General features: G+C 36.1%; 1 protein-coding gene across 16 annotated transcripts in view; it reads left to right on the top strand.

Annotated features, from left to right (window-relative positions):
• The window catches only part of LOC127986809 (protein NLRC5), a 229,160-nt gene that overhangs the window by 22,988 nt on the left and 193,760 nt on the right, over window positions 1–12,412 (top strand). Inside the window, exons 9-20 of one of the 16 annotated variants that reach the window (XM_052589044.1) lie at window positions 720–804; window positions 1,088–1,283; window positions 1,389–3,222; window positions 3,365–3,535; window positions 7,319–7,489; window positions 8,010–8,183; window positions 8,319–8,480; window positions 8,673–8,846; window positions 8,974–9,147; window positions 9,929–10,099; window positions 10,288–10,455; window positions 10,655–10,828. The exons of 13 other annotated variants lie outside the window; for them this stretch is intronic. In XM_052589044.1, coding sequence (XP_052445004.1) covers window positions 720–804; window positions 1,088–1,283; window positions 1,389–3,222; window positions 3,365–3,535; window positions 7,319–7,489; window positions 8,010–8,183; window positions 8,319–8,480; window positions 8,673–8,846; window positions 8,974–9,147; window positions 9,929–10,099; window positions 10,288–10,455; window positions 10,655–10,828 — 3,654 coding nt within the window. The remainder of the gene's footprint in view (window positions 1–719; window positions 805–1,087; window positions 1,284–1,388; window positions 3,223–3,364; window positions 3,536–7,318; window positions 7,490–8,009; window positions 8,184–8,318; window positions 8,481–8,672; window positions 8,847–8,973; window positions 9,148–9,928; window positions 10,100–10,287; window positions 10,456–10,654; window positions 10,829–12,412) is intronic. 2 more of the 16 variants (XM_052589058.1, XM_052589059.1) reach the window with 2 other exon arrangements.

Raw genomic sequence — 12,412 nt, forward strand, 5'->3', positions numbered from 1 at the left:
GCACACCTTGTGCTTTTGGGCACTCCAGTGATGTTGCAGCTCTGAAATATGGCAAAACTGGTGGCAAGTGGCGTCTTGGCAGCTGTACGCTTGACTTTTCTCAGTTCACCGGCAGTTATTTTGCGCCTTGGTTTTTCCACACGCTTCTTGCGACCCTGTTGGCTATTTTGAATGAAACGCTTGATTGTTCGATGATCACGCTTCAGAAGTTTGGCAATTTTAAGAGTGCTGCATCCCTCTGCAAGATATCTCACTATTTTTGACTTTTCGGAGCCTGTCAAGTCCTTCTTTTGACCCATTTTGCCAAAGGAAAGGAAGTTGCCTAATAATTATGCGCACCTGATATAGGGTGTTGATGTCATTAAACCACACCCCTTCTCATTACTGAGATGCACATCACCTAATATGCTTAATTGGTAGTAGGCTTTCGAGCCTATACAGCTTGGAGTAAGACAACATGCATAAAGAGGATGATGTGGTCAAAATACTCATTTGCCTAATAATTCTGCACACAGTGTATATTTTACGTTAAATTCACCACCTTAAAATAAGATCATACATTTGAGTCATCAGGTTCATGAGGAATTTTTTATGCAACTGTACTAAAGTCTGTTATTACAGCCAAGAGGATAGTACCTCCACATAACTCTGACTTTTCTAGTAACTGCCAACAGCCAATAGTATGGATTAAAAAAAAAAAACCTTTATTTTGCTACCAGGGTTAATTTTGAGAAATCAGACTCAAACTACAAGAATTACTTCAACCGTAGGAGTTTCAGAGAAAATCTCCTCTGGATATTCAAGGCAAGTAAAAATTCATGAATGCTATAACAAATTATTTCATTAATTAACATTTTAATAGGTTATTGAACAAATTGTAATTAATTTTTAATTTTCTAAATACGTTTTAAAACTTTACTTGATATAAATATATTTTTTCTTTTGTTAATTGATGTTCTAACAATCCCTAATTTTTTTAATCTCAACTCAAAAGATTGTCTGTAATTTGTACTAGACATAAATTGTTTATATTTTAATATGATTTAAATGTATAGGTAGGACTTAATTTTCCTTGATTTGTTTTCAGGATCTTGAGAAAAAAATAAGTGTATTTCTGAAGAATGAGCTGGAAAAGTTTAAAAAAATATTAAATGGAGAGAACACGCAGTACTTTGTGCAGGACTTCACAGAGGAGATGCGTGATATCAAAGAAGCAGCTCTTGATATCACACTTTACTTCCTGAAGGATATGAAGCAATGTGAGGCTGCAGATACTCTACAAGGTAAGAGACTCTACAAGGCATATCAATTTGTCATTCTCACTTATAAAATATTAAATGGTGCATATCTTGATAAATATCTTTTATTTTTTCTTGTGTGTTTATTAGATGAGCTGGTCCTCATTCATCAGCGACCACTAAAATCAAACCTGAAGAAGAAATATCAATCTGTATCTGAAGGAATTGCAAAGCATGGTGACTCCAAGCTTCTGAAGAACATCTACACAGATCTCTGTATGACTCTGAGTGTTAGTAAACGAGTCAATATCCAAAATGAAGTAGGACAAGTTCAGGCTGCTGATAGACAACATGAATCAAAAGAGATTCCAGTTGAATGCAACAATTTGTTTGAAGCACCTGAACAAGACAAGGAGATCAGAACTGTACTGACAACAGGAGTTGCTGGCATCGGAAAATCCATCTCTGTGCAAAAGTTTATTGTGGATTGGGCTGACGGTAAAGAAAATGAGGATATTACTTTCATATTTCCTCTTGCATTTCGAGAAATTAACTTAAAGGAGAAAGAAACACAAAGCTTGACAAGTCTTATACGTCAGTTTTTCCCAGAGATAAAAGGACTAAACCTTACAAGAAATGATAAATTTAAATTCCTGTTCATCCTTGATGGTTTGGATGAATGTCGTCTTCCTCTGAACTTTGAGGGTAATGAGATTTGTCGTGATGTAACATCACAAGTCTCTCTCGATGTTCTTCTAACTAACCTCATCAAGGGAAATCTGCTTCCTTCTGCTCTCATCTGGATCACCACCAGACCAGCAGCTGCCATTAAAATTCCTCCCGAATGTGTTGACCGCGTGACAGAAGTACAAGGATTCAATGATGCACAAAAGGAGGAGTACTTCAGAAAAAGACTCACAGATGCGGATCTGGCCAATGAAATTATTGATAATGTTAAACAATCAAAGACTCTTTTTATCATGTGCTACATCCCAGTCTTCTGCTGGATTACAGCCACTGTTCTCCAGAACATTTTAGAGGAGAAAAGAAACAATGATGTGAGAAATCAGGCTGATGAAGACTTCAAAACACTGCAGGAATCAAATACTGAAGACACTCCCAAGACTCTGACACAAATGTACACACACTTTCTCCGCTTTCAGATCCTGCAGAGCAGACGAAAGTATGAGGGACAATACACACCAGATGTTTCCTGGGATAAAGATGCCATGCTTTCACTGGGAAAACTGGCATTTCATCAGCTGCAGAGAAATAATCTGCTCTTTTATGACACAGATCTGGAAGCCTGTGGTATTGATGCGTCTAATGTATTAGTGTATTCAGGCATGTGTACCCAGATCTTTAAGGAGGAAACAGGGATCATTCTTGGTACTACTTTCTGCTTTGTTCACTTGAGCATTCAAGAGTTTATTGCAGCCCTTTATGCACATCTGTTTCTAGACATTAAAAGTGTGTTTGATCATCATGAGTCTACAGAACAGAAAAACAAAAATGAAACCATGATTGATTTGCTCAAGACTGCAGTGGACAAGGCACTTGAGAGTGAAACTGGACACCTGGATCTTTTCCTTCGCTTTCTTCTTGGTCTGTCACTCCAGACCAATCGTCCTCTCTTACGAGGTCTGTTGACACAGCAAGACGGCAATGACCATAACTACAAGGAAATAGTTCAGTACATCAAGCTGAAATTGGAAGATAAGAAGATGTCTCCAGAGAGATCCATCAATCTGTTCTACTGTCTGAATGAACTGAATGATCAATCTCTGGTGAAAGAGATTCAGACTCACCTTAACAAAGGAAGTCTCTCATCTGCTGATCTTTCTCCTGCTCAGTGGTCTGCTGTGGCCTTCGTTTTGTTGACATCAGAGGAAGAGATGGAGGAGTTTGAGCTTCAGAAGTTCAAGAAATCAGATGAGTGTCTCTTTAGGCTACTGGAAGTTGTGAAAATCTCCAAAAGTGCTCTGTAAGTAATATAAGTCATGTTTTTGCATCTGAAAAAAAAAGATATCGCTATAGTTCTTGATCATTAATTTAAATCGGGTGATATGATATTTTTACTCCGTACTCAGAATACTTTGTGTTCTGTTTTTTCTTCTTTCTTCTAGGCTAAATGATTGTAACTTAACAGATGAGAGCTGTTCAAATTTGGCTAAAGCTCTTGGATCAGATAACAATCTGATAGAGCTGAATATGAGCAATAATAATCTACAGGATTCAGGAGTACAGCAGCTCTGCATTGGACTGGAGAATATTATGTGTAAATTGGAGATACTGAAGTAAGTTGTTACAATAGACAAATGCCTTTATTGTTCTAGATCAGGGCTGTCATGATATTAGATTTTCCATATCACTGTTATTGTGGCCATAAGTAGGGTTGTGCCGATAGACGATAGAAAAGTGAAGAAAAAAAGTGAAGTGACATTCAGCCAAGTATGGTGACCCATTCTCAGAATTTGTGCTCTGCATTTAACCCATCCGAAATGCACACACACAGAGCAGTGAACACACACACACACACTGTGAGCACACACCCGGAGCAGTGGGCAACCATTTATGCTGCGGCGCCCGGGGAGCAGTTGGGGGTTCGATGCCTTGCTCAAGGGCACCTAAGTCGTGGTATTGAAGGTGGAGAGAGAACTGTACATTCACTACCCCCACCCACAATTCCGTCCGGCCCGAGACTAGAACCCACAACCCTTCGATTGGGAGTCCGACTCTCTAACCATTAGGCCACGACTTCCCCAATCGTGTATCAGTGATAGTCAGAGATATCGACATAAGCAGATTTTTCTGTTGATAATCATCACAATATTAAGCTCATTCTCCTATTAATGTATTAACAATAATAATAATAATAATTACTGTTTTTATTTTTATTAGGCGGCCCATTATAATTCGGCTACCAAACTGCCCAGCTATTTCACTTCATCACCGCATTTCACACACACACACCCATGTTTTTATACAGTCAATGACACACACACATGTGCACGCGCGAAAAAGGATAAGAGCCTGTAACGTTTAAGGCTGTCAATTTTTTTTTTTTACATTTCAAATATTTGTCGAATTTAAAATAAACATCCTCATTCGAATGCAAAAATGTTGCATTCAAATTTTAGGTGTGCGTTAAGGAGGCTGCTTTAAGGGCTGCCCTGAGTATACTTCACATTCTGCATTCCGTTCTGTCTCACACACAGCCTTGTCCGCACAGCTTTCATAAGGCAGATGAGCTCAAGAAGCAGTATCACTTCTGTCAACATTCACCTCGTGAATGTGCTGTTGACAGCCGCGAAATTGTCAGAGTGCAGGCACTTTTTGAGCACTTTTTTGCATAATGCGGACGCGGATGCAGATGGTCAAATTATACTTTGGCCTTTATCAGTGGCGCATGAGGCGCGATGACAATAGAAGTGTCATTGCATTATAATGTTTTTGTTAACCTATACAGTTAAAGCAACTAGATGAAGCGCTGCTGCGATGTTCAATCAAAATATTGCTGAAAAAGAGAATGTGGAGCTCTTGTTTACATCAAAACTGAAACCAAGAATGCATATTTCACGAATTTTCTAAAGAGGGATATGTTTTATCACCACTGCACTCATGTCTTGCATAAGAGAGGCGCATGTTTAGAAAGCCCTGTAAAAATAAGGCAGGTCCGATTTTTTTCAAAAAAATATCTCGAGACTTTATTGTGGGTTTTTCCACATCCCCACTGCATCACATATTTAAATGAAAAATGTACTCTGTGTGATTTAGCTCTCACCCTTTTGCATTAAACTATCTTTTATATCATGTTTTGTTTATAGTTCTTTAAGCTACTTAATTATAATTGGTTTATAAGCACAATCATATTTTCTTATGTTTTGAATAAACGTGCATTAGTAATATTTTGCTTTATGCACCCTCTTGTGGCCTCAGAAGGGAAGCCAAAAGCTTTTCTTCACCCTAACTGAAATTATGCATTTTAAATTAAAATATAATTTGAATTCTGATAATATTTATTAGCAAATTCGAATTTAGTTTTTCAGCCATTTTGGCCCAATCCCAAATCCATTTTATACCCCTTTAGGGGAAGGGCTAAGGCATTGGTTACCAACCTTTTTGAGCCTAAGATCACATCCAAAGTCCAAATGTAAACCAAGATCTACCACTTGCAAAAAATTATATAAAAAAAGGCCTCAATGCAAGTTCTACTCTGAAATTCTTGTTGCCTGTAAGTCACTAGCAAATTATTTAACTATACAAATAGTATAGAACTATACAAACTGCCAACTATAATTCAACATTTTCAACAGTAATATTTCTGGAGTCTAAGGGTATTTTTGGGACCTGGAGAAGTTTTGTCATGCCCTGACATTTGTGCTTTTTTCAGTTTCTTAGAAATATCTAAATGGGTAAAGTCTAATCTCACTGTAATCAGCACAAACTGGGCTATAATAATATATTTTTGATGGGGAAAAAATATAGAAATGAGCATTCTTTCAAAATGTGATGTATACTTTGACAGTGTGACTACAAATAAACAGAATCAGACTAGACTTAATAAGTAGGCTTTTGTGAAATATCGTTTCATATGCTTTATTTCTGTGTGACTAATTTGCAGTCCTCATAAAATAATTAATTAAGATCAAAGTATCACTTATTATTGTAAACCATGGAAGCTTTTGGATTTTAATCTTTAACAAAAATGAAAACAAATGGCAACTTTTATCATGTTCATTTTGTGAACGCGCTAGTTCCAGTGACTATCTGATTCTTTTTCTGATAACTGTCTCTTTGTGAAATGAAGGGGTTGCGTGACATTGTTCCAGAGAGGAATGAAAAGGGCAGGTTTTAGTGAAGTGCGATGGTGGAAATGCATCGTGACTTTGAACTCTGCTACAGGGACTATTAGCCCCGCCTGGCCCATTTAAAATACTGGCTCACACTAGCAACAGTGGAAAAGCAGCTATTTATGCCAAGTGATTGCTTATGAACTAATGTTGATAAATCATGGGAATGTTTACTATGCAATATTTATATGGTAATAGGTTCAATAGACAGTTGTAAGTATGCATATTTTATTTTCCTCAACTGAACTTGAATGAGCAGCCTGCAACTGTGCTGTAAAGAGTGCAGACATTTCAAAATAAGAGACACTGTGTATTTCAGGCTTTCTTTTCCTGGTCCTTATTGATATCTTGGGTACATAAACTGTTTAATTTAAGTTAATTGTCATTTAATTAACAACTATTGTAGCTTTTTCTGGGATTCCCTATCAAAGGATGGACAGACTATGAACATTATTCATAATATTAATTAATCCATTTTACTATTATCAGATTTTATAGTTAAATCTAAAACCATAAAAAATATTCTTTATTAACTGAAATAAAGGAAATGTTAACTGAAATTATAAAACAAATATATTTTATTCTATATTTGTATTTCATATAGTTTATAAGCTTTAGCTGAACCTGATTTTCTAAAATAAGCAAAACAGAAATAAGAAAAGTAATGCATTACAGTTTAATTAAACCCTTTAGATTTTAGTAGACTGAAACTAGACTAAAACATTTCAGATGACTAAAATTTAAATTAAATCAAAATTTGCTGTCAATATTAACACTGCACTGTGGTCACACAACTGTGTTCAAACACCTTGTAAAAGCGATTTTTAGGTTGCCTTTAATTTAAATCTTTTGTTTGACCGATAGGGATGTTTAATGATAAAAATCATGGTGGTGTTATTAACCCCTGAAAATGTACCTGCTCTTTGCCTTTTTTATTTTTTATTTAGAAATAGAAAGAGAAAAATTAGAAAGAGAAAGCATTACCAAGCTCAACTAGCTGTATATTAGCCAGTCATAAGACATGTGACAGACAAGACACCTGATGTGAGAGCATTAAAGACAAGTGGATTAGAAAATTAGCGGAAGCAAAAAATATATTTACTGTAGCATCAGCATTTTGGCCTAGCTGCAGTAAAGTACTTATCACTACTCGCTCAATATTACAGCTGCACTACAACTACAGAAAATTTGAGACTGTCTATACATTTACAAGCTGTTTGTTTTCAGGCTCAGTAAGTGTGATCTAACAGAGGAAAGCTGTTCAGCCCTTGCTTCAGTTCTCAGTTCAGACTCAAGCAGTCTGAAGGAACTTGATCTGAGCAATAATAATCTACAGGATTCAGGAGTGAAGTTACTCTCTGATGGACTGAAAGAGAACTGTCAACTAAAGAAACTCAGGTGAGCTGATGTTTGTTTTTTCATATTTACTCTTCGACTGCCAGCGCTTTTTTTAAAAGTTGCCAGTGACCTCCAACGTTTAAATTTTTTTTTTTTTAACATTTTCATGACCATTATAATATTTTGGTGTGAATGCCTCACAACAGAGGTTCTGCATTCTGTTATCAACACTTCAAACTTCAAACAGTTTAAACAGAATTATGTTTCTGTCAAATAGTATGACAATGCTACAACAAATAGTAAACAATGTTTAATAATTATATTAATTTACATTTGTGTCTTGTTACATATTCTATTTCTCATATTTGCTGCTTCATGTTTTGATACACACGTTCAATACTCTTTAAAGTGATGTTTAATAGTGCCCCCTACTGTAAAAAAAAAAAAAAAAAAAAAAAAAAAACTGTCAGAGGCAGGGAAGAGTTGTTAAGAAACTAAGAGGAATAAGCATTTATTGTTCAGTTCATTTCCAAACTAATATATTAATTAGAATAATGGATTATTTTAATTCCTGATTTAGACTTTCAAACTGCAGTATCACAGAAGAAGGTTATAAAGCTCTGGCTTCAGCTCTGAGATCAAACCCTTCACACCTGATAGAGCTGGATCTCATAGGAAATGATCCTGGACAATCAGGAGTGAAGGAGCTTAATGATTTACTACAGGATCCAAACTATTCACTGAAGACACTGAGGTGAGATGTGATGAAATAATAACAATATATAAAATGATAATGAATAAATTACAGAAATAAAATTTAGAGCACATTCTGTTTGTTTACCAAAATGTTTCAATCAAATTGAATCCTGCTTCATCTTCTCATCTGCAGATTTTTGGGTCCTGCTGCATATGAAGCCTGTCAACATGTGGCTGAAGTTTTGGATAAAAACCCGTTACTTCTGAGAGAGCTGAATCTGAGTGAACATAAACTAGACTTGAAGAGGCTCACTCCTCTACTGCTGGATAAACACTGTAAACTGAACAAACTGGTGTAAGTTTCACCACTATATGAAGATACATTTTAGTTAGTATTTAACCTGCTGCTGAGTGTTTTTTTTATTTGTTTGATGATTGAATTACTATATGGTGCTTTTATTATTTTACCGTCATCCATTGTCATTTATAATACCTGTAATAATAAAATTAGGGTCTAAAACTGAAAATTAGTTTTCTCTTTATGCAGTCTGAATAATAGCTATATCACAGACGAAGATTGTTGTGTTCTGGCTGAAGCTTTTCATTCAAACCCTTCAAATTTGAAAGAGCTGGATTTGACTGGGACCAAGCTCAGAGACTCAGGAATGAAAATCTTCTCGACTCTGTTTGAGAATGAACAGTGTAGACTGGAAAAGCTTAAGTAAGTATATCTAAACATATAACAAAAAGGACAGTGCTGCAAAACAATCGATTTATGAAAATCTTATTAGTGAATAAAAGTTGTATGCATAGTTACATTTTATTCTCTTTTTTTCTCTGTTCTACAGGTTTAATTGTATCTGTATTACAAAAGAAGGTTGTGCTGCTCTGACTGCAGCATTTAATTCAAACCCTTCAAACCTGATAGAGCTGGATCTGAGTGAGAATTCACTAGGAGACCCTGGAGTAGCAGAAATCTCCAAACTACTGGGAAATTCACTATTCACACTAAAGATACTCAGGTATGCATGAAAGCCCTTGAGCTAAGAAATCCCTTATTTAGAAGGTTTAAGGGTAACCTTAGTGAAACTTGGGTTGCAATTAAGAAACCTAAGGGTCAACTCAAGGAACCTTACGGCTGTCATTAAGTATTCTCCTTAATTATTTAAGTGTTCCCTTAACTGTTGCTACAAAGTCCTTAATAACCTTTTTACCTTTACCATTAAATTTAAGAGACCAAAGCTCGCTTAATTCATCTTAAATTCAGACGTCATGGCTGATTTTATGTTAACTGAAGAGCAGGAAGTACTAAGGCACATTTTTAATGATCGAATTAGGCACGTGTTTAAATAATTGAAATTTGCACAATCATTAAAATTGCGCTCATTTTGATATGCAATTATTGAGGCAGTGTCGGATTTACCATCAGTAATCCTTTGTCTCACAACAGTCCAGTTTTATGTCTTCTGTGCTCTTGGTATTCTCCATAACACAAATATATTTGTACAACTGAGATGTAGTAACTATATTAACCATTGCGCCGATTGCCATGTGTTGCCAGAAACTACAGTGAAACACTTAGTGTAAACACTTAAGGAAGGGTCACTCCAGAATGGATTTCTCTTAATCAAAGTTCATAAGAACTTTGTTTAAAAACTCTTAATGAGATGCATTGCCTCATGGGTTTTTTTTCCCCCTCTGGGATACCCGTAAAGTCAGAACAGGACTTTCATACCTGGTAATTAAACTTTGACATTATTCAATGAGTAGTTAATATATTTGGTTGTTTTTGTCTTCCTCAAGAATGTCAAACTGCAGTATCACTGAAGAAGGTTATAAAGCTCTGGCTTCATCTCTGAGATCAAACCCTTCACACCTGATAGAGCTGGATCTCACAGGAAATGATCCTGGAGAATCAGGAGTGAAGGAGCTCAGTGATTTACTACAGGATCCAAATGGTCAACTAAAGCTGAGGTGAGATATGATGAAGAAAAATCAAATCATGCTTATAATTAATATTATTATTTATGGAAATATTATTTAATTATTGCAGTCTGTTGCATCAAAAATAATCAAATATAACACAAAATTTGCTGTTATTTTTTATCACATTAAGTTTTGTAGTGAATTTAATTTAAATAGTTTTATCTTCTCTTCTGCAGGTTTCGGTGTCCTGCTGCAGAAGCCTGTCAGTATGTGGAAAGAGTTGTAGGTAAAAACCCGTTACTCCTGAGAGAACTGAATCTGAGTGAACATGAACTAGGAGACACACGAGTGAATCAGATCGCTGCTCTACTGCAGGATAAACACTGTAAACTCAACACACTGATGTGAGTTTTTTTATATGAGTATATGCTCTGCAAAGCTTCTCATCATTTCTAGAGTCTAAACAAATGCTGTTATTGCTGTTCTCTAAAGTTTTAAGGGCTATTAGATGAACCATCATTTAGATGTATCTTTGTTATTTTAGTTGTTTATGGCTAAAACAAACTAAAGAATGTTTCCTTTTTTTGTTCTCTTTCTCTGCAGACTGAATAATAACAGTATTACTGAAGAAGGTTGTGCTGCTCTGACTTCAGCATTGAATTCAAATCCTTCAAACCTGATAGAGCTGGATCTGAGTGGAAATACACTAGGAAACAAAGGAATACAGAATATTTGTTTGCTTTTGAAGAATCCACAATGCAAATTGGAGAAACTGAAGTGAGTATTTAAAATTTTTTTCTTATTAAACGGGATCTATTATTCTTTTTTATAAGTATTTGTGTATTTAAACAATCTATAAAGCATGAAATCCATGCCAAAGGAAGCTGCTCTATCCAGTAGAACATGCCTGTTTGATTAATTGCATCATTACATGGACAAAGGAGTTTAAAATTAATAGAATAGAAAAATAGAATAGAAAATAGAATAGAATAAGATGACCTCGAAAGATATATCTTACCAGTTGTTTATGTTCCTAAGTGTGTTCACCGAAGTGTCCCTTAGGAAGCTTCTTAGCACGCTGTCTCTTATGTCCGACATTACAAGAGTGCTGTCCAAAGTAATGGTGCTGAATTAGTTAGCATCGATTGCTCATGAATCGATTTTCCACTTCACGCGAAGGTGCAATACAGCGTAGAGACAACCCATAGAAAGACAACACGTCTATGCAAATGAAACATTCCTCAAATTTTTACAGTAACATTTATTTTAACATAGTTTAAGTTATCAGTAAAATACAGACTATAAATGAAATTATCAAATCGCCAGTAATATGTTCACACAATATGTTGTGACGGTTAGACGAACCGGGTATCCCTCGCTAATCATCCACCCTCATTATCCCATTGTGCCGCTTCTTGACATGGGTTTAACAACTTCTAAAAATTATGTAATACACGTTTATATTAATGGTAAGGTACTTTACAATCAGAATTGATTGGCAAGCAGCTGCAGTTACTTATGTTTAATGCAGTATTAATTACAATTGGTTTATGTTTTCAATAAAAAGCAACCTATCTACAATGAACAGAGAGAGAGAGAGAGAGAGAGAGAGAGAGTTAGATACAGACTTTTGTGGGGAAGCAACGTAAAAAAGGGCACCAAGCCTCTCGTCAGAGGAACTTGAAGTTTTGCTGGACCTTGCCACCAGGTCCACTATAACCTGCACATTTATGGCCGCGTATCCCTTTTGCGATAATTAGTCTACGCCTGATCAGTCACTGATGGATTGGCGATAGGGATGAGTGTGCCATCCACCAGGATGTAATCCCCGGCATGGCGCAGAAGGGCGTTGGTGACAGTGTGGATGCACCTCCACACCGAGGTATTGATAAGGCCGTAGCCCTCTCCCACGACCTCGATAAAGTAAAAAAAAACCTTGCGCTGCAACAAGCTGGACTTCAGGGGCCCGTTCTTCGTACGTCGCTTATTACATCCGAGATCAAATGACACATCCAAGATGATATCATCATGCTAATCATGATCCAGCTAATTGGGTTCTTCGAACACACCTGTTGTGTATGATTAGTATCGCTGGATTGAGTTATCTGAGATAATTGCGCGTTCATGTGTTGGCCTTAAAAGGGGATATGTATCGATACTCGAAACCATGATCAGCAGTGCAGCGATTAGCTGGTGGCAAGACGGCAATGTAAATGACGTCATATAATTTAAAATGACACCCGACGAAAAACTTGACAAATTTCTGGACTTTTATAAGGAAACAGCCAAGCAAACAAAACTACATAAATGTTATAATAGATACATGAAACAGATAATAAATACATGTTTTTATTGAATTAG

Source organism: Carassius gibelio, chromosome B22 (genome assembly GCF_023724105.1).
Source record: "Carassius gibelio isolate Cgi1373 ecotype wild population from Czech Republic chromosome B22, carGib1.2-hapl.c, whole genome shotgun sequence".
NCBI lineage: Eukaryota > Metazoa > Chordata > Actinopteri > Cypriniformes > Cyprinidae > Carassius > Carassius gibelio.